The sequence below is a fragment of the Melozone crissalis genome, unplaced genomic scaffold, assembly GCF_028551555.1.
Source record: "Melozone crissalis strain CALT ecotype California unplaced genomic scaffold, PUWL_Pcris_2 ptg000013l_1, whole genome shotgun sequence".
NCBI lineage: Eukaryota > Metazoa > Chordata > Aves > Passeriformes > Passerellidae > Melozone > Melozone crissalis.
In genome coordinates this window covers 18,385,936-18,409,303 of record NW_026535791.1, presented here as the reverse complement: position 1 = coordinate 18,409,303, position 23,368 = coordinate 18,385,936, and the positions used below count along the sequence as shown (strand labels likewise).

The 23,368-nt window shown below is 34.3% G+C and overlaps 1 protein-coding gene across 5 annotated transcripts in view; it reads right to left on the bottom strand.

The window, feature by feature from the left end:
- The window catches only part of PCDH17 (protocadherin 17), a 90,247-nt gene that overhangs the window by 48,213 nt on the left and 18,666 nt on the right, over positions 1-23,368 (bottom strand). For 4 of the 5 annotated variants that reach the window (XM_054271430.1, XM_054271433.1, XM_054271431.1 and 1 more), the window contains exons 3-4: positions 12,584-12,642; positions 12,250-12,422 (exon numbers count right to left, since the gene is read on the bottom strand). In XM_054271430.1, the coding sequence (XP_054127405.1) occupies positions 12,250-12,422; positions 12,584-12,642 (232 nt within the window). The remainder of the gene's footprint in view (positions 1-12,249; positions 12,423-12,583; positions 12,643-23,368) is intronic. The other variant, XM_054271432.1, reaches the window with a different exon arrangement.

Here is a 23,368-nt window from a genome sequence, read left to right as displayed (position 1 = left end):
AAATGTAAAATTCAGTCTAAATGAAGATGCCATTAACTAGAATATCCTGTATTTCATTAAGATTTTTGAAGAGTAATTTTAGCTGTCTTAAACATTTCTCTTAATTTTTTTTTTTCTATTTTCCAGAGTATTATGTTCACACATCTAAAGGAAAAATATCATCCAGGTTTTGTGAAAACTTCTTTTTATAATACAAAGCCTTATGCAAAAAAAATTTGTTACCTGACACTGAATCAAAAATACAAAGATATATTTTGTAAATTTATAACAAAAAAAAAATAGCATACTGTGTTGATTCAATATGGGCAAGGTAGTACAGTTCTGCTGACCATGATGAATTTCTGCAAAAAAGCAAGCACTTTTCTGATATGAAATGTTTCCAGTTTAGAAATATCTAAATGCAGCTCGATTCTAGAAAAAATACAAATTTTTATCACTTTTTGGCAGAGAATTAAATTTAACAAAAAAACATTACCTCTAACAGTTTCTTACTTCCTATGAAATCTGAATGTCTTGATTGCTGGTTTGGTTTTCTTTTCTCCTCTGTGTTATATGTTATGCTCCCACACCCTTAATATCTCAGTTTATATTTTTTTTCTTCATCTAACTCTCACTCTGTGAGGAGTTTCCATACTTCTGCATATCAGAAAAAGACATTTAATAAGTTTACAATAAATCTGAGCTTCTACTGACATCAGAATCTATGTCTTTAAAGAATTTAAAGTAATCTTTAGGTTCTAAGTAGCAATGGAGTTCTCAGGCTTTAAATACTGGCTTATTTTGAGGTTTTAAATATGACTTATTTTGCCATACCTATGAAGGTTACACATCTCCTGAAATCACTGTAAAATAATGGTGAATTAGTAATTGAGGTAAGATTTCTCAATAACAAAAGGAAGGTGAGTTCACAGTAATCAGTAACAGTCCAGACTGTGTTTAGGAGGCTCTTCTCTCGTGCCAAAATTTTAGCAACATATTTCTGCTATTCTCCATAAACTAAGAAAAAAAAAGTGAATGCGCAGGAAAATAAAAAAAGGAATGAAAATATTCATTAATAATAAAGAATTAATAAACAGACTATAAATGTAACAAAAATATAAATATCATCGATGCTTTTGTATAAAAAAAAGGTATCCATATGAAAAATTCACAATTTTATATGCCATAGCCTTAAACACCTTCTGAGATTTTATTTTCACTGTCAATATAATACAGAAAACAAATTTTGAGAGAAGTTTTATTTTGGAAGTCCAAATTATTTGACTTATTTTTTTATTGCAAACATGAATGCCAAATTAATTTTGTTTTGTTTTGTTTTGTCTGGGTGTTTTGTTGTTGCTAGGTTTTTTTGGGTTGTTCCATTTTTTGGTTTCTTGGGATGCTTTTGATTTTTGTTTTTTTTGGGGTTTGTTTGTTTTTTGTTTTTGTTTAGTTGGCTTTTTAAAAATAATTTTAATGGTCCAGTTCAGCAATGGGCTCTGGTTATTCATGTACTCTGGTAATCCTGAGAAGCAAAAAAGCAGAACACCAGCAAGTAAAGCTGGTGTTTAAAGCTTTACTTAAAGCTTACTTAAAGCTTTACTTAAAGCTTAAACTAAAAGCTGAGTTTAAAGCTTTCCTTACAGCAGTAGCTTCAATGTTCACTGTAGCTTTTTGTCTCCATCCTTCTCTACTCCATGTACTTCCCCTCAAAAATAAGCAATTTATGTGAACTTTTCTAACAACAACAAAATACCATAAGGATAAGGGACAGAACCCTTGCTTCAAATCAAATTAGCAATGCTGAAAAGAAATATGACTTGTTAAAACTAATCAGACATGAAATGCAGGAATATTCCATAAAGTGCAGGAATACCCCACAGAGTGCAAGGATATTCATATTCAGCAGCACACACAGATCCAGTATACACTTCTCAGGGCCATGAAGATTACAGATGTGCTGCAAAAGTCTCTCCACAGGGTCAGAACAGACACAGTTCTGTATCTGTTTTATTTTTTATGTTTGATTTGCGCCTTTTGAAAGGTTCTTTGGGCTCTGTAGCTGTCTAGAGATTGTCAATGCAGAACCTAAACTGCACTTTTTATGTAAGAACTGTATTCATTTGTTCAAATAAAATTGGGTCAGATAGTGCTATACATTATTAAATAGATATTTTAAAACTTTATTTGTAAAGTACCGCTTTACAATTATAAACTCTATTTTATTCTGACAGCTTTTGCCTCAGAATTACTATTCTTTACAAAACAACCTTTATGAAAAAAATTGAATGTTTTTTGTAAACAGATTTGTGAATTTTTCTCATAGTTGCATTTTTAAAACAAGCAAGCATAAAATTAAATTTTCTATAATTTTAAGATTTATGTAGATAACAAAATTTGGTTTTCAGGGATATCAGTTAATGATGTCTTATTTTTGTATTTACGAGTATGTATGTGGACATATATAGACATGTATACTACATATGTACAATACAATATTAATAAAATTGCATTAATAACAATATATAATAAAAGACTACTCATTTTTTATATGTAATTACATTAATATCTCCACTAATTTATATGAAACAATTTATGAATTAAAAAAACTGGAAGAATAGGGTCCTAAATTAAAAAAAAAATACCGATACTTTTCTTAAATAAAGGGGTATTATCTGTGCCACAGTTTGACTTGGTTGTACTGGGCATATGCTCTTCTTCATTTCACTCTGCAGAGGGGAGCAGATGGAATTAAATATAGCTTGGCATGCAGCACAGGGGCAGCCATGGAGCACTATTTTTTAGTACCATGCAGGCATTACCAGCTCTATATACATTAGAGATGAAACACAAAAAAGGGCATGTCACCTTCAGGAAAGGGTAGTAGTCAGGGAACATCTGTTATACATGCAGTGCTCCCTGTAGAAAGAACTGAAACATGATGAAATATGCATCAAAAGTTCCCTACGCACTGAGGTACATTAAGTCCCTTTCAAACCATATGAAGCCCACTTGGGGAAGGGAGGTTATTTGAGTGCAGCAGCTGGAACAGGAGAAGGCAGCAGCAGGGAATGGAAACCAGCTGTTCTGCCATTCTGGAGATCCGGTTGGGCAGTAGGTGCACAGAGGCTGATCCATGGCACCGTGTATCACTGGAGCACAGAGACTTTGTCTACAGAGACACAGACTCTCACTAAGTTCCATTGGTTAATCATTCTGCAGCTCTGTCTCTGAGCCAGGACCATGCCAAATGCTGCATATTATTGTTGGGAAGCACTAATAATCCACACTCCCTGCAATTCTCTAACATGGTGAGTTCCTCAAGATGAAGATGTTCACAGAGAAGAAGATGAGGAACAGAGCAGAGCAAATATTGTCTTTCAGTATGTTTTACTCAGGATTGGACAGAGCAATACATCCCCATATTTCATTTTGGCACCATAAAAAGCAGGACTAGAGTGGATCCTCTGGCCCTGGACAGTTTAAAATAAATGTAGATTATCACTGACAAATGTGCATTTAATCTGTTTTAAAAATCTCCAGGAAAGGGTACTCTTTAACTTACAGGGGTAGTCTACTACAGTGCCTACCCCTCTTTATTATGAAGTTGTGTCTCAAATGTAACTTAAATACTTCTCCCAGAAAATTAAACAAAAAGAAAAGAAAATGCAAGCACTATTCTGTTCATAGCAACTTCATATACAAAAAGACCTTTATTATGCTTCACTCCAGTCCTTCTTCACTTAAACAGATTCTAAACAAACACTTCTTTCAAACTTCACCTACAGGTGATGTTTCACAAACCTTTATTTTCTGCTGTTATTATACCTCTTTTTTGATTTTGAATCCTTCCAGATCTATCTCTAACATATGCCCATAAACTGCATACTGTAGATGTATCCCTAATTAGAGCATGCTGCAACTCTGGCTCAAATTAAAATAAACCACATTTCCCCCTCTGGAAGCCATGGCATAGAAGAAAAGTAGTATGTAAACAGAAAAAAGGCCATGGAAAGGACAGTCTCTATTACTGTGCACAGACATTAGGAGATACTCTTTGTTCCAGAAGAACAAAATACAATTAGTAGTATTCCAGCTAAAGCAATGCTGAATGGAATAATTAACTCCTGTCTCTTATTTAAGACACTTCTCTTTTGTCTTCCCCAGCTGGACATAGAACTATTGATAAATACAATAATTCAGATTTCCAACTAATATGTGTCATCTAATAATATGTGTCATCTTCATGGGAACTCCATCTGCAGAACATTGCCTCTTTTTGTTGAAAAGAATGTGGCTGCAATATGCAATGGGATTTTGTTAAATCTTGTCCACTATTGTGATTTATCATATCAGTATTTTCTGTTGACTTAATAAGAGGAAATACGTAAATCATAAAATGATGATTTCAAATGATGAAGAGCCAAGATCTATTTATTTTGCCTTCTGTATATTATTGAACAAACACACATACCTTAATATGTATGGGGTTTTTTTTAATACTCTAATTCTGTGTAAGCTTAATTTAAAGAAACCTGTAAGTACACCATTCAAGGATATTTTCAGACACAGAGCAAGAGTAAGGAATAGACTCTCTAGTCCTGTTACAATAGTTTCCTTGATATTAAGTATTCATCCAATATATGAATATATGCCCTGAAATATTCATTAACAAAAGTAAGCACAAGTAGTGAACATCCATTTATCACCCAGGGAAATTCATAAAGCCTGATACTATAAAAACTCTTTATTTTCTGATTTCCTTGTTTCAAAAGTTGTTGATCTTTCTATGCCCCCACTTTTCTTTCAATTTATAAAAAGAATCTGAAAAGAAGAAATGTTAGCCGAAGATAATGATTTTGACATAGAAGGACCTCATCTTACTGAGAACTGCAAATCCTTCCCTTGCTCTTCTGGTGGGAATAAAGTGAAAAGATAACTTATGGATTCTAAGCCTTTCAAGAACAAACTGCAGTACAATAACTGTGCTCAGCCCCAGGAAAGGCAGTGTCAAAACAGAAAGTACAGCAAGGATGTAATGAGATTTCCACTAGAGACAGGGGAGGGATATTCTGCTTTGTTGCCTCTGAAGTAAAGCAGAAAGAGATGAGCACCAACAGCTACAGCACCAAATATTAGAATCTCAGATACGAGACTTATGGTAATAGACTTGTGATCTTGAAGTGCATAGTATGAATTAATTTGCAAATAAGCTCATCAAAGAAAACTCTTCTGAAATTTACGAATACTTTTATTGGTGCAGTCATGAACTTTTCAGATGTTAGTAAGGGCATTATCTAAATTGATTCGATAGTGAAGCGTCCAATGAAAACAAAACAGGTCAAAAATACACCTAATTTTCAACCACTGAAGTGTTTTTAAACTATAAAATAAGTTGAAATAATGTGAAGGAGAAACACAATGACCTAAAAATGTAGCATGACACACCAAATGGTGCATAGATGAAGTTGTGCTGAATGGCTGTAATCCCTCTCTGCCACAGTGACATATTTGTGTCTACTGATGGAGAAAGCTCTTTCGGTGCGTTTTGAAAGTCAGTTATAGAAATTTGCCCCCATTATCTTTGTCTAAATGCATTAATTGTGGGATATGCTGCTCACAAAATTTCACAGCTACCAGATATATGATGGCAATAATCTGCCAGGTGATGAAACATGCACCTGATTAAAACCCCAGTTTGGCAGAACACAGCCCCGGTTGAAAAGCAGGATAATGGGCAATTACAGGCAGCAATAATAGGCTAAGGCAATCTGATGCAAACTGTATTCACTGTCACTTCAGCTGCTAGAATGTTTGCACCACTCTTCTATTTTGTGTCAACAAAATAGAGGCAGAGAAGTCATGAGGCATTAAGTGAATATATCCCTCCTCCTGTAGGATGCCACTTCACTTCTTTTTCTGACTTTCCTGCTCTTTTAGGACAAATATTTTCTTCCTCAGACTTCTCCTTCATTACCTGGATAGCACTGCTTGAAAACCAAAGTTGCTTGTGTACTTCTGAGAAGAGCACACTGTGGTGAAGCTGTGCCTGGGAGCCCTCCCACCTATAACGAGGAAGCACCAAACAAACTGGATTCTGTTTGAAGCAGTCACACAGCTTCAATCACAAATCTCAACTTGGTATAAAAATAGCTGAAATCTAAAAGATTAACTTAAATTGGCTGGTAGACTAGGAGATTGTCTAAAAATAGAAGCTAAACCATGAGAGATTTTCAACATAATACTCTGAGTGAAGAAAAGTTGGCAGATATGAGAGTTTTCTCTTTATTTTGTCTACATCCATCATATAATTTGCTGTAGACATTATACAGCAAAAGATATGTCATAGATTACTAGGTATTAACATGAGAAAAGGTGACAATCATTTGTACAGCAAAGGCAACTGACCTGCATTCTTCTCTGTGGCTCATTAACTTTGGTACAAGGGAGAATATAATTCTGATCTCTCAAAAAAGGGAACTATTGAATAGTTGCGCAGTCTAGCTCAGCCCAAGTAACAAAATCTTGCAAAAGTATTACCTAGATCATCTTAAAATGCTTGAGATCAAGACACTTAAAATATTTGAAACTTTTTATTAGTTTCCTCTGACTAAAATATAAATTTAAAAGTTTAATCCCAATTGAAGTTTCAATATCACCATTCACAAAGACTTATAAGTAGTATGAAACCAATAATAATGCTGGTAATTCTCATATATTTAGAAGTACTGCTTCACTGAACCAAGTGATCACAGCAGAAAAAAGGAAAGAAGTAATGTCAGTGGCTCCAGTGTCATATTGAACTTGCTATGCACACCAGAGTAGATGTCAAAGAATAGTATTATTCTTCATAAAGCTCTGCACTTCTACCTACATTTAAATATTAAAATCTCATTATTAGAATAAGGCCAAAATCAAATATCTTCAGCTTATTGATAACCAATTTGGTCAATCAGAAACAGTTACATTACAGATTAGTTTTCTTTGACCTATGCTAGTCCTCATCTAGGATCATACATGTGCTTGCATAAAACACGAAACCAAAAGAAAAGATGAGAAAAATATATAGAAAATAACAAACAGAAGAAGAAAATGCAAGACTCAATACCTAATTTTATGTGGGCTTCACCTAAAAATTTCCAGAATTTACAATTCTAGAAACAGATTCTGCTACTGAGACATACCAAAAAAAGGAAAGAGATCCTCAATACAATTAAACTGCTCTTATAGCTTTCCTGGAAATAATTCATCAGATGAAATTGGAAAATAGATACTGTACGCAAGTAAACAGCAAGTTAGCATCTTACCTGACCATATTAGAAGCTAGCAAGTAAGAAAGGATGATAGTGCTGGACATAAAGACTATTAAGTGGTGTCAGAGCAAGAAGGGCAGTCTGACAGATATTCTGAGCACAGAGAGAATGTGATAGATGTTCTGTCCAGACGAGAAAACCCATGGGAGGAAGAATTGTTGAACAAAAGATTTCACATGTTGTGCCGGCTCCTGGAGACTCCAAGCCTCCATCAATTTCTCAGAAAAGGCCATCACCAGTTTTGCAAACTTTGAAAAGGAATATTTCTCCACAATCTTCTTTTCCTATTATCTCATTAGGCTGGTGTAGTCATAAAAGAACTCATCATCCCCAATGGCAAGGAAAGCATTGGTGGTGATGTCAGACAGCAGAAATGTGCTTGATGAACTTTCTGCACTTATCAGTCTAGACTGATTCTAACTCAGTTAAACAGAATGGATTTTAATTATCCAAAAGACTCTAGCAAGATTATGCCAAGAAAATTAATGGATAGCCCAGAAAAATTGCGGTAAAAAATTTTTGTAATTTCTGCTCTGCTGCAGATGGATAATGCAGGATACCTGATTTCTAGGATCAGTCTTGTTCAGAAATGGAGACTGCAGATGAACAAGTTACTACAGACCTGTTATGTGAACACGTTCAGTGGGAAAACACAAAGGGTAACAAACTGTTCTTAGAGAGTCTCTAGAATGGATAAAATTTTTATTTCTAAGACTTACATGCAGAACTGCATCAGTTGTGATGCAAATGTATTTTTGTTGTGATGAAGAAAGAGCTGTTATATTTTCAAATTATACTTAGTAGCACTTTTTTCATGTAGATACATTACATTTCTTTATACTAGTAACAATACCCTACACTAAAATGGCGCTCTTTTACAGAGCAGCCTGATGGGCAGCCTCGGTCCTAGAGGGGACCCTGACAACTATGTTATGGACAGTTTCATTTCACCCTTCCTTCAAGCAGTTGCTCCTGGTTATTTTCTTTATTCTCAGGATCCACACTATTGTTAATGAGGCAACAGCATATGCAGAAATGGCTCTTCTATGGGATGCAAGCGTGAATGGCAAGAAACTGTGTTGAAAGAAAGATGTAACGCACAGTGATAAAGCAAAAACTCAACAAAGCTACTGAATTTGGAGATATTTAATCCCTTGAAGTTTTTTTGACAAACACATGAAAGTGTAGATTTACAATGGAACAAGAAAACACAGACAGAAGAATAAAAAAAACAGAACAAAAGAAAAAGAAACTAAAAATTCCTGGGGAAATCTAAGAAAGACAATAATTTATGAGTAACTACAGAAAAATCCATAACTTGGTATTCTTTACTGATTATAAGGTAAGCATATGCAGGACTCGCTAAGTATAAAATTAACATCTTGCTGTTTTACGTCTCCCTTGTAGATATTATTGTTTATGTTTTATGGGTTATGATATAATTTCCAGCTTTGGATACCTTTTAAAGAAATGCAGATTATTGCTGTTATTCTTAAATCATACCATACAAAACAATTACTCTGTTATTTAAATGCAAAAAGTGAATATTACATGCTACAATAGATGTGTTCAAAACTACTAATTCCTGTAAGACTTCTGTGTAGGGTGATCTCAAACTGTCCAAACTAGTGATAGGGTTTAAAGTATCAGCAATAGAAGTGGAAAAAAAAGACAGGCAAACAAAATTAATTTATCCAAAACCATTCTATTAAAAGACTAGCAGGCATATGGAAAAAGCTGTTTAGTAAGACAGCTGATTAAGATAGCACAAGTAAGCTTAAGAGACTATAAGAGATATTCTTATGCAGAAAGTGGCTTGGATATAACAGCAAGACAGTATAAGGCTGAGATGAAATATCTAAAGTGGGACATGCTTATTGTAACACAAGACTTACTGTCACGGTAACTTTTACAGTTTGGGGGAGCGTTCTGCTTTCCTTTCATTAAGGCCATTTTATAAGCATTTCATTAATTATCAGATTAATTATATCTAATTTTAATTGTCTTTCTCGTTTGTGAAAATGTTTAAAATCACTACCAGACATAACTTGCTATCAGGATAGATTTTCCTTGAAATCAACTATTTCAATAGTAAACTGACAGGCTCTATCATTCACTGTTTTCATTAATCAAATGAAAATAATAAAGTAATCTTGATTGCTTTCCATCTTATGCTGAAATCAGAAGACATCTTGTCTACAAAAAATTATTTTCATAAAATTTCCTACTTTGTTAGTGAGAGAAGCACAATTGCTGTAGTGCTGCCAACACAATTTTTATCACAGTATGGCCTTTTAATTTGGGCTAGAGTAGCCAAAACTGTAGTCAAAACACTGGTACAACTAGAATTCTTATTGCTGCCATGGGCAGAATTGGATGCCTGACAATAATGTTTGGAATTACATGAAGAATATGTCAAACTTACCTCATTTTTTAATTAGGATTGTCATATCAAGATCCTAACTTCGTAGTTAATCCAGATAATTTTTTAATAATTTCATAAGATTTAATTATTAGTGTTGTTCTAATAGCAGAAGCTAAAGTATTTTAAATATCTTTAAAAGACAATAATCAAGCCTAGAACATGGCTACAAAATAGTGGATTCCCATCCCTGTATAATCCAGAATGATGACAGAACCACAACTTCTGATATTGCTTCAGGCACTGCTGGAGACAATTGTTTCTAGCAAGCTTTCCATCTCCTTTTCCCAGAAAACAATTTTTCTCTAAAGAAAAATTAAATTATTTTTCTACCCTAATCACATATATCATATTTCTTACCCTCCTGCAACTTGGCTTATGACTAGAGAAAACAATTTTATTTATTTTCCTTCAAAAGAGAAATATTATGTTGGGCTAAGAACCCTAATCATACTAAGCTCAATGACAAGTAATCATTGATTTCATTGGGAGCACCACATAGCACCACATTTGTTACTGCGATGACCTGAAATCCCATAAGGTGCTTGATGCAGGTTCAGTTTTCATATTATAACAATGATTTCATTATAGCACACTACAGACGGAAGAGTTCATTCAAGCAAACAAATTTATATCATTACTATTTGTAATTATATTTGGAGGAAAGAAAAATATAAAACAAAAAAAGGAAAAAATAGTTTGTCTCTCTATCCCCATAATTTTATTGTCTTCAGCAAAGAAATTCACATAAACAGCCACTGCTGTAGATCAGTGGCTGACAGTACTTAACGTCCACAATCTAATATATATTTCATAAGAACATGAGGAATTCATCTGAGTGATTGGAATACATTTTCCTCGATGAATACGGCCGCTCAACTAGGTATAATGACAAATGCAAACCTGCATATAACTCTTTGCATTATAATCAAATTAAGCAATGGGAATGGTTGGCATAATGCGCTTACTAGATTGCATATATTTTGCCCAGAATTGAGTTTGATGCTGCTGGACAAACTGCAGTATTATGAACACTGGCCATACAGTCCTTTTCTAAAAAAACACTCATTTTTAATCTGAATACTAGATAGTTTCCTAGTGAAACTTTAAAAATTTGAAAGCTCTTTCATTGCTATACTTGATAGATGGAAATCCAGAATTTTTGTCCTCATGTCACACAAAACTGAGAGAATAAGACATATGTTCAAATAGCTTCTTTAAAAAAAAATCCTGCACTGCATCTTTATACAGATCAATGACCAATTATAAACAGAGAGTTGCTGTGGCAAAAGGTCAGGAAAAAAATAATCTTTCCGGCATTTATTACTTGGAAAATAAGGTCACATATAAGGTCAACCTCCAAATGTATACAGAATAAATTATACTGCAGCATTCGAAATATTCTGCACTGCAAAAATTATACTGCAATCTCAACATGATCAGAAAAATGAAGTTGAACATGTATTTCCTTATAACTGTACTACACATCAGACTAAGCTAAGAGGTGAAAAACCGAGGTCCAATTAATCAACAATTAATAAAAACCTTATCAGATATTTCTGCTTAATTAGAAATATAACTTCTTATTAGGGCTGACTGATTTAATAATTTCCTAACTATCTTTAACACTGAGATACCCTCCCCACAACAAAGTAAAATAATGGAAAACAGAAAACATTTAAAAATCATTCAGTGATGCACTTCTTTATTGCTTACAGCATAGAAGCAAAACATAAAGGCAGAGAATGCTCGAGTGCTTTGTCTGTCTGATTCTCTAAAAAAAAGAAGTGCATCTTTGGAAATAAAAGACCTCCTAATTAGATGAAACACATCTGAAAAAAAAAAAAAGAATTGGACACAGTTTGAGGAAATAATTATGCTTGTTTGTCAGAATGAATGTTGGCAGAGAACATTGTCATTGTCCTGATCTAAGTCATTTTGCTGTTTCACAGACAGCCTCAATCTTTGCTATCTTCACAGGATATGAATCAAAGTATACTGAAAATAAGATTTTATTAGTATATGACACTTCTTACAGTACTCTTAATTGTGAAATCAACATTATAAATAGGAAAATGCATCCATGAAATAAACACATCTTCTGATTCATTTTTACTCGTGTCTTTTATGTGAAACATTTTCTTTTCCTCTTCTCCAAACTACATGAGGAATATAAATGACTGGTGTTCTTTTATCTGTTGCAGTCGTGTCTAGTTTGAATTTCCAAATCAGGCTTTGACAGAAGGATTGTATATAATATATCACAGGCAATGCCAGTGGTGATAGAGTATATTCTAATCATTTTCAAAAGTACTAATTTTTTTTTTTTTAATCTGCTTTGGACACTTGTGGTTTCATTTCATGTTCATTCTGAAATATACTGTGTTCTTTTTTTTTTGGGCTAGTGACAAGATTTACTGTTTTCTCTGATAATAATATCAGAGATATTCCTGATAAAGCACAATTGCAATACTAATAGGTTGATAATGACGTTTTAGACTTTACGCTTTTGTAGGCATTGTAGACTTCACTCACCTTGTTCAAGTGGCTGGCTTTTAGTTGAAGTAGTTTTCATCTTGAGTGCCTCCCTAACAGACATGTCACAGCAGGAGCCTTTGTTAGTGTCTTGGTCACTGTCAGCCTGATCACTGTCCCCATGCCCGCTGTCCCTCAAGCTGGCTCTTTCTGGATCCTTGAACGTGGAGCTACTGAAAAACATATTGAAAAAAAAGAAAAAAAAAAAAGAAAAAAAAGAGAGAGAGAGAGAGTGTTGTATTTACTTGTTCTAAGTTGAATTGTACTCTCTGGCAAAGCAATTTTGACAAGAATGCAAATGGGGAAGCCAAGAAATTTATTTAATAGGCCTTACCTTTGAACAAACTGCTGCCTGCTGCCCATGTAATTGGGCTCTGCGGGAAAATTGTCTGTCTGTGAAAGAGAAGGAAAAAAATACGTATAGTTGTACACTGGACAAATCTCCTGCAGAGCAACAAGATTTCCTAGAGGAGAAATGATTAATAATTCAAAAATTCCCTTAATCTTCAGATTTGTACATTTTAATTAAATTGGAAAATGCAGCATGTAATTATGTGCTCAGAACAATTAAATGATTCCGGTCCACAAATTACCTGCTAAAGTAAACAATGAAGCTCCAATAAGTGGCATTCTCTGTTAGTAACCTGACAGATGACACTGTTTATGTTTTTTCATTAGATAGATATTAAGACTGATGGTTATTGAAAATGAGAGAAAAAATAACTCTTGAATATTAAAAAAGTGAATTATTCAATAATACTAATTTTTAATCGTAATTACATCATCTACTGGGATTCTGAAGCTCTTACTGCTGTAATACAGTTTTGTATGCTGCTATATTACACTTGAATTGAAAAAAATAAACAAAAAATCAAGAAAATTTATGGCTGATTAGCTGTGGGGTTTCTCAGATGCTACTGGAAAAATGCAAGTATGAAAATATTTGGATTTCCTCTCTTTAATTTTCATCAGTATTAATATCTATTTCAGAATAATGAGAACCACACATGCAAACAAGAATTTTGAATGATCACTGCTGATGAGTAGTTTTTAAAAGAAGATACTTTCATTAAATCTGTCATGTATATTTTTAGCAGCATGAGCCAAGTAACTGTAGAAGCAGAAGTATTAAGAGGATCCAGACCAACATGGAGTCCTGCCAAAAGGGAACTGAATTCCCCTTGTATCATTAGCTGAAGTTCTTTGGGAGAAAGAGAGACTGCATCATTCAGAAAACTCCGCATACTGTACATTCACGCACGTCACTTCTTCTTGCAGCTGACCTAGCGACAGAGCTTCTACTGTTTTCTGCATCACTTCACATCACACCACTCTGCTCCGCAGCAGCTCCAGCTTTCGCAGCAGCATCCAGCGGATCAGTATCCGTAACACGGCCAGAAGTCAATTAACGGAGCTGAGGGCCTGAGGTTTAATGTCACACAGCAAGTGCTTACACAGGTGACTGGGATCTTAGATATCTGGACTTCCCTGCCACTCCCCATTCCCCATTTTTTAATCTTTCTTTTGGTTTTATCAGTAGGAGGTAATTAGAAATATTTGCTACTTCTTGTATGGTTGGAGTGTTTGAGCTTGGAAAAGAGGCAAAAAGTTTTATCCAGAATTTAAGTCACTGCTGCTTGCAACAGAAATTGGGCAGACACCTGTTACTCCCAAGGAATTTGTGAAATAGATGTGCTTGTATACCATGGATGTATTTGTCTCTTAGAGAAGGGGTGGAAAATATAGAACCATCTTCCATTCAGCATGTATGTCAATGTACACTGCACTTTCCCCTAGTTTCTAAATTCTTTTGTTCAAAAAATAAGATTATAACACATACTATGTTCACATCCATCCTAGCTTTAGTATATGCAATTAGAATAAAAGTTCATCTTCACATTTAGTATGTATAAAGTTAGAAAAAACAAATACTGGAAACAACAAAAAAAGGAATTATATTTCAGCCTTCTTGTGTGTATATCTCAAATGCATATTTTGGAAGCAGCTATAATTCCGCTGTTTCTTTTCTTCTCGCAAGTTTTAAGCTAGTATCTCTCTTTTGTGCATCAAAAAGAGAGATGTACATACACTCATAAACAACCATTATGGCACTTACAGAACCCAGCACTCATCAATCTGAATAAACCTTTGCAACTCCAGAACTCCTGTCTCTTATTTATGTCTAATATCTCAAATAGAGATATCCAGGAAAACTGACCTTATGCTTTTACTTACGTAAGACATCTGTCTCCTCCTAAACACAGCTGCTACCAGAATCAACATTTCCATTTTTCATGACAGTCAAAATGCCTGCTATAAACTGCTTTTTCATTAATTCTCTGCCATTAAAAGTCACACTTCTGTCCTGAAAATAATTATAATTACTCCTTTTTGATGGTTCTAAGAACTTAACTGTAAACTGGACCACTGTAAGAACAAGTCATACTTTTTGTCTCTGCTTTTTGATAGCAAAAAAGTATTTCATACATCCTGGATGAGCCAATACACAGATATTAAAATAAAAGATATGGCCACATCTTAGCTGCTGAGAAATTCTGCAGTTATGGTAATCATTAAAGACCTTCAACTAGATAATAACTTGACCAATTACCTTCATATTGCATTTTGCTTCAATACTATGAATTGGGTGCCATGTTACAGCAAGTTCATTATTACAAAAGAACAAATGTAAGTACTTGATGATCATATACAGACTCAGAGCTCAGAGTTCTTTCTGTACTAAAAGCATTAGCCCTTCTTCTATGAATTATGAAGGTATAATGTTTGTATTGAGCTGTAACAGCCCTCTGAAATATAGGCATCAAAAGGGAGGACTGTTTCATGTATGAAAATATCTATTAAATTAGTGATAAATAAAATAAAATCATTTTAAAGTTTGACAGTTTAGAGGAATCTTAGAAATGCAAACATCTGCTTCACAATGGATGAGAGAGATGAATGTTTAACATGTCCAACTCCCTTAAAATCTTTTTTTTTTTTTTTTTGTTTTAATCCCAGTTGAAGTGAGAGGTCATATACTTAATTTTTTTACACTTTAACATTTATGGAAGTGATATTACACATTCCAGCTCATGAATTAATCATACCTCTTTAAATTGCATAACTGTAACTCAAAGAAACAAATATTACCTAAAAAGTCTAAAAACCCTCTTGTTGTTCTCTGGATATACAGCCCTTTCCAGGACAACAAAATCACCAAAACTCCGGAGTTCCAGTTTAAAGGTACGTCACAGTTCACCTGCAGAGAACCACCTAAATTCTAGTCAGCTACTCTAGCTAATCAGCCAAAATCCCTCAATGTGACTTCGAGAAATACAAATTATCCCATTTGGTCATCCATTGTCAGGTACATCATACTCCTGGGGAGTATTATTGGCATAGGGGAATCTTGACAACTAGCAAGATGTCCAGTGCAATAGCTAAAGCTAAATAAGATGCATCAGGTCAGAAGTGAATTGCCTGGAATTGCAGTCTGCTGCTAAATAACCAAAAATTATTCAAATGCCAGCATCGTTAACTTTCTGAAGAACAAAATAAAACAAATTCCACCCTTGTTCTCACCCTCCCTCCAAAAAAATCTCCAGGAACAATCTGTCTCCAAAAGTCACCAGAGTTAAATGGTAAAGAAATGTGATTTTTTTTATATCTGTAATTCAGGACTGAGGGCTGGAGTATCAACTAGATCACCAGCAGCTTCCACAGCACAGGTTGTCCAGTAGCAGGACAAATGTTATCTAAAATTTAAAAAAAAAGCAATAATGTCCACTGCCATCAGAAAACTAAAGTCTGTGATACCAACCTACCTGTCCAAAGCCATTTTAGAGGAGCGGCCCTGGTTTTATGGCCCATTTTCACAGATTAGTGGAACCAGCTAATTTCCAATGAGAGTATCCTTTAAACCATTCAACAGAAATTCTTTTTTGACAGATGCTGTAACAGACCTTTACAAATATTTTCTTCTACCTATCTGTTCTAATATGTGACTCTGGATCAAATATGAAATTTTAGGAACACCGTCATTAGTGTAATGTTGCAGAAAAATGTCTGAGGATTTCTGTACAAGCATTTGATTCAGCTTTCTCAGAAGCTGAAGCTCATTAAAAAAAGCCATTTAAAAAGAGGTCAGAATGCATAGGAACCTTTCAAAAGCTGCAAAAATTTAAAAAGAAAGGGTTACATCCTTTCAGAAAATATACAGTTTGATTTTGTTACCTTTTCAGTGAATTGAACAGAAGGAAAATAAAAGAAGAGGCAAATTAAACCTGTGCAAAATATACTTTTCATAGAATCATAGAACAGTCTGGGTTGGAAAAGACCTTAAATTTCATCACCCCATAATGGATAGGGATACCCATTCTCTCCCCATAAAGGGTAGGGATACCTTGCACCAGTTCAGGTTGATCAAAGACCCATCCAACGTGGTGTTGAATACCCCCAGGGATGGAGCACCCAGAACTTCCCTAGGTAACTTGAGCTGGTTGGATTTTCTGGTATGGAATTTCAAATGTGACAATATAATTGCTAAAGTCCAATAATGGGACTTGGAAAATCATTAACTGGACAGTGTTTTCATGAACATCACATAGAATATCTTTCCAAGTGCATCAACTGTCAACAAAACTATTCAGTTTATTGCACCTGTCAGGACTTGTATATTATGACCACACGAGGACCTAGATAAACTAAAATTGTTGCCAAGTATATTTGGAATACTAAATTTTATAGATTCAGAAATAAAGCCATTCAAAATTTTGAAAGTCAACTGTTAAGTTTCTACTAATTAATTCTGGAATGGCTATAGTTTCCAAAAGTTTAATTTAGAGAAAGGATAATGAAAAATTATAGCCAAGAACAGAGTACGAGAAACAAATTCTTCATAGGACCCATTAACCTTAAATAAACTCATATTAAAAAAACCAGTAAAAGCCTCATCACTGGAAACAGCTTGAACCAGCCTGGGCCAAGCATTACACAATGAATTATGGAGAATATTTTTAGCAATGGGCTATATTAATCTCTTATCCTTTTTTTATCTTTTCATAAATTCATATTCACAAGGTATATGTGTTTACTTCTGTTGAAATATTATGCTATTTTTATAGATACAAAGGTGTCCTACTGTGGCTCTGCACACACTATTTTTTTTAAAATTCAGGATTAGAATTACAGCACCATATTAATCAATCAGGTTTCAAATAATCTGCTATTGCTCAGTAAGAGAACAGTAGACAACTTCATAAGTCTTCTGCTTCCAAGAATTGCTGCAAAAAGCAGACTGTTTCTTAAAAATTAGAGGTTCCTAGCTATTTTTCTCTTTCTCTTTACTTTTTAATAAAAAACTTTTTATGCCACAGTTTTGAAGATTTCTAGCAATATTTATTGTATCCCATACTGTTTGAATAAAATTGGAGAATTTTTTTTTTAAAAGAATTTGCAACTCAACAGGTCTGTCTAATAAAACAATAAAAAAATCAATGCCTACAAAGAAAAAGAGGAGGTCAGAAAGAAAGAGACAGGGACAGAGAGAGAAATTCAATATTTAAGTATTCTTGACAAATTATGCCTAGAAATAATTGTCATATAAGGAAAAGATGTACTCCAAAATATGTAAAAAAGACTTAGACATTAATCAGATTTATGAATATTAGATGACTAGAATATTCATAATTTTTTTTCAGAATTACAAGAAGAAGTATCACATTTTCTGAAATTATTTAATGCAGCTCCATTTTATGTAGGTGTTCCTACCTGGAACTATAATAAAGCAAAATGTCTTTGCTGACTCTAACTTCTTTTTAATTAAACATTAAATGCAAAAATGAAATGAAACATCTCTCACCTTTATCAGACTGCAACTTAATATCTAATTCAAGCATCTTCTGTGCCTTTTCTTTAAAAGCTGAATTCCAAGTATTCACCCTTCCCCCACGAAACAAAGACCTTATATAATGGTAATCTCTTCTGGAGGCAAAAGAATTGTATTCTGCCAAATTGAGTTTTGAAAGAGCAGACAATTGTCTTCATTTTGTTAGGAACAGTGTGGGTTCAACATAGTACAATTTTTCACAAAGACTTCTTAGTATAAGACTGCCAGTGAGTGTGTATAGTTAGCCTGAAATAGTAGTTTTTGCTTCCACAAGATTTACTTCATTAAGAAAATTCACTATCCCAATAGCAAAAACAAACAACAACAAAACCGGCCAACAACAAAAACTGGCCATAAACCTCTCATAGGTTATTCTACTTTTTTCAAGGACAAAATTAAATAGGCTATTTAAAAAAAAATATTATCCTACTATGTGCTCTCCACTCTCATTCCTTTGAAAATGCCCTTGATATATAATTTATATGACTTGTACGTATTTGGGAAATTTCACACTTGCTGCAAGATGTGTATTTTGGTGTTAAAAGTCCTACAGTGTGTTTATGTGCATTTTTGACATATATAGCATTCTTCAAAAGCACATTGAAAACACAGGGCAGTAAAAACAGGCAAATGCACAAGGCAATATCACTCATGAAGCTGCTGTACTCTCTCTTAAAGTGTTGGTTGGTGTTGGCTCGTGTCTTCTCTTTCGCTTGAAAGAGAAAAGCAAAACTGTGAGAGGAACAGGTCTTGAGCTCTTCAGTCAATTGCACAGTGACTTCTGAAAAGTGAAACTCTGAGGACAGACACTACCATCCTCTCCCATAAGCAAAGGAATGCGGGTCTCCCTGTATAAATGCCTAATCCATGCACTGTTTTCACTTAGCAAGTACCATGTTTGTTACCAAAATTAATTATGGTTGATTTATTGATTAGGGTATCATACTAAGTCATTGTAGATTATTTCAGTTGTTTTCACTATTTGTTTAATGAAATTAACTATTTTTAAAATTTTTACAAGAGTTTACTCTGCAATGCATAGGACACTAAAGATGTCAGAAGCCTGGGCTGTGGAAATTTAACACAGTGCAAGGATTAGAAATCACAAGGCTCAGACAAGGTTCCTCTCATCTCACTGATGATTGCACCAAGTCAGAAGACTGAAGCTAAAAAGGTCACTATAGAATGACATAATTTTAAGTGATCCTGGTAAAAAAGTAGACCTGAGTGACATTCAAACGATGAGGTGAGACCAGACCCACATTAGACTTTCTGATATGAAATAAAAGATTTAAGCATTTGAGGAACAAGCTTGTCTCTTTGTCGGCAGGGAAGTCAGCTCAACAGAAGCCTTCAGCTTCTCTACCAGTGCAGGATGTGTGTTTAAGGTCAGACATCTCTCTCTAAGCAAGCTGTGACGAAGAAAAACTGTGGAAACTGAACCCAAAACTTTCTCCTATGGAAAAGGGAATCAAGATTTTCCAGACCAAACTCAGATTGCTGGGTTTTTTATAATTAATTCAGGTTTCTGAGCCTTATTTTATTTTGCACTGGAGAAACAAGAAGTGAAATGAAATTAGCATGATCCCAGAAGAGAATGTGGAAAGTTGTCAAATGTGACTAGGAAAAAGGAATTGTAATATGAGTTCTGAAGTTGAACTACATTTTGGAGAAGATGCAAGATAAGAATGTAGGAAGAAGTGCCAAGCATCACACCACAGAAAGAGCTCAAGCTGAAAGTACAATAACATTATCACAGCGTCGATAAATAAACATAATGAAATTCATGACACATTATTGCATTGCTCTGCACTGCCGCTATTCATTTAAAAATGATGAACACATTTAAAATAATTCACAACTTGTCAAATGCCTGTGAGCGCTGCAGTTAGACTGGTGTTGTAACAAGCATTTATAAAGGTCTTACAAGGGAGTTTTACACAACTGATAGCAAAGCAAAGATGGAAGTATGGGAAGACAAAACAATAGCTGCACCTGAATCTGCTAGTACAGTTGCATCCAATAAATTTACACTGCTCACCAATGATATGTACTTACTGAAGCTACTCTGTCAATAAAAACCACATTAAGAACCTTTTGAAAGAGCTTCCCTGTCAATTAGGATGTAGATACATTCTATCGCTCCAATTTTCCTGTCAATTTAATATACTGGATCATATTAACAGTACTGGCTTGTCAATAAGGCAAATCCGAATCCTATTAATAGAGTTACAGTGCCAATATAATCGGCTTCCCATTTATTGAGCTCCCCAGTATTTGGGAAAGCTGTGAAATGGGATTATAAGGTTAGGTTACATACATCTGTCTCTATATTACATAAATATTTCAGGAATTATGTCCTGTTGTGTAAAGAAATACATGTACCACTTTTTTCCATTATAAAAACTTCAGATGACGGAACAGTATAATAGTTTGCCATTGCTGAGAAAACATTAAATTACCCTCATTTATCACATTGTTTCCTGCTTTCACTAAGTAAAACTGCTATTTTGTGACACAGTCTACTTGTGTGCCACACATATAGATCTGCTAAGAGATGTAGGCACTTCATCCACCCCACTCTCCAACAACCCCCCCCTCCCAAAAAAAAAAAAAGATAATATCTGCTTCAGAACACAAAAGGACAAAAGGAAAGAGATAAAATATATTTTGGAAACAAAATACAAAGCACTCCACAGTTTCAATCTGTATTTAGCCCTTGTGCTGTATAGTCTTTGTGGAAATGAAACATGTAAATGTAATTCTAGTGTAACAGAAATCCCCAGAAATAATTACTAAAAGGTATTAGTTCATGAATTAAAAAATAGCAGAAATTCAGCAAAACTTCTATTTAATAGAAGTCTTAATGAAGTTGAACATTAGTTGCTTTTAACCACATTCAATATGAAATAACTACTTTCACTGGATTAGTAGAACATACAAGCGACCGTTAAATCTGATTATATATTAAAAAAAAAAGTAAAGAAAAGAAAAAAAGTAATTGCATTAAAATATACTGGGTATTCTCTTACCAAATTAACTCTCTAAGTCTGACTTGAAAATATAGATTTAAGAAAACATGGTTCAAAAATGACAGTTAAGGGTCAATGAATCAAGCTGCCCATTATATTTTCTGGTAGCAGATGGGTGCAATGAAACCTAAGGATTGAATTTGAAACGCTTTAATGCTCCTTTTATCTATGGCTCCCACCATGTTGAGTCTACCTTAGTATTCCTAACAGATACTATGTTTACTGCATAACAGACTCAATTACAATTAGCTAACTAGAATGAAATCTGCACTTATCACAATATCCAGCTTATTCTAAGAATATCATACCATGAACTCAAAATAACAATACACATAGGAGTGTGTCTTTGATAGCATTTGTCGGTTGGATTTGTTTTGATTTTTCATGTTAAATATGAAGTCTAGAATTTAAAGGAAATTTAAAAATAAAGGGGAGACTTTTGAAATACTGCCTTGAAATGTAAGGATATGATCAAAGTACTTGTTTAGAATTTAAAAATGTTTAGAACCCATTTTTCTGCATGAGAACAACTGCTTTCTTTCTTTCTTTCTTTCTTTCTTTCTTTCTTTCTTTTTTCTTTCTTTTTCTTTCTTTCTTTCTTTCTTTCTTTCTTTCTTTCTTTCTTTCTTTCTTTCTTTCTTTTTCTTTCTTTCTTTCTCTCTCTCTCTCTTTCTTTCTTCCCTTTCTCTTTCTTTCTTCTTTTCTCTCTCTCTCTTTCTTTCTGTCTTTCACATTCAATGTTGATCTCCTGGCTTTATTTTTTTTTTTAATTTTGAGACTTACTTAGCAGAAATTCTCAGTGAAGCCAGTAAGTAAAGTGAAATTTTTTCCTATTCTTACCACTGCTTATTTCCTGTTTCTAAGAGCAACATAACCCAAATGTTTTCTGAACAGATAAAAGCTTATAAACACCACAGTACTAGATGGTGGAGAAGGAGAACAAATTATGGCCTTTAGAAACTGTTAATCTGTTTTGTACTTATCATATTTAGTAAGGAGAAAACAGAGACACTGGATATTTAAAATCTGTTAACTTGGTGTTAACATCTACCCAGTGTGTTTACCTTTTTCTGTCCAACCCACACTCGCACTAAAGGCAACAATAAAACTCCCACAAGCCATGACCTGAGGTCCAGCGAAATCAATGGGTGTTTTCAAACTGGTTTCAATAGCCCTTGGATCAGTCTGCTTACTTCAATTACCAGCTAAGCGAGCCTTTACATGGTGTGCTACATTCCCACAGATACATATGTTGTATGCTGAAGAAAGTTGCATTTGAACAGATTTGTAATGGCAGTGACGGGAAAGGTGATTAGCTAGGCAGCAAATTCCAGTTCTGTGTTTCCTCCCTACTGAGTGAAAGAAATTAGCAACAAAGATGGAGCAGGATTTGGTTCTGAAGCCACACTGCCTGCACAGAAAACACACACAAAGAGGAACACTGAAGCTTTCTTCCTAGGTGGCGATCAGAAAAAAGGGGTAAATCTAGATCACCTCCTTTTCTTTAAAGCTGCCGCCTTATCCCCTTTCTCTTTCTAAAATCTCACACCAGAAAAGCAGTGATTCCGTCAAATTCCCTAGGAAGTCAGAAAAATATCACATATGTTAAAACTTACATTTCAAGATTTTGTCTAATTCCTTATTTAGGTCATGCAACTCTTCATTTCCACTTTTTTCTTAAAAATATTCAACAAGGTATTTTCTAAACATTTTGTGACAAGATACAAAGCCCTACTTTCACACAAATACCTTTGCATAATTATTTCCTCTAAGCACTAGGAAAGCACTAAATATGCTGCCAAAATAATGGCTGAATTTATGACAGAATAGTAGATCATCAAGCTTTACAGACTCACACGGCCATGCAAGGAGATTTTCAGCTGTAAGATGGTGATGAGTTGATTTATTATTTGTGACATAAAATAAATAATTTAGGCTTGCACAAATTTAGCAAGAGGTTCTGTCCCTAAATATATTTTAAAGTCATAACAGTCATGTGTCTATGATGAGGTACCTCATAAAATGGAAAGTTTGACTGAATACACCATTATACCATGAGCATAGCAGCAGTGGTCAAGTAGACTTGGACAGAAAAAAAAATAAGGCTATTCTTACACAGGGCTGTGTGCATGCATCCACAACTCTGTCACTTCAGTGTTAACCTACTGCAATGTCTTCTGATGGTACTGTACATTAAATT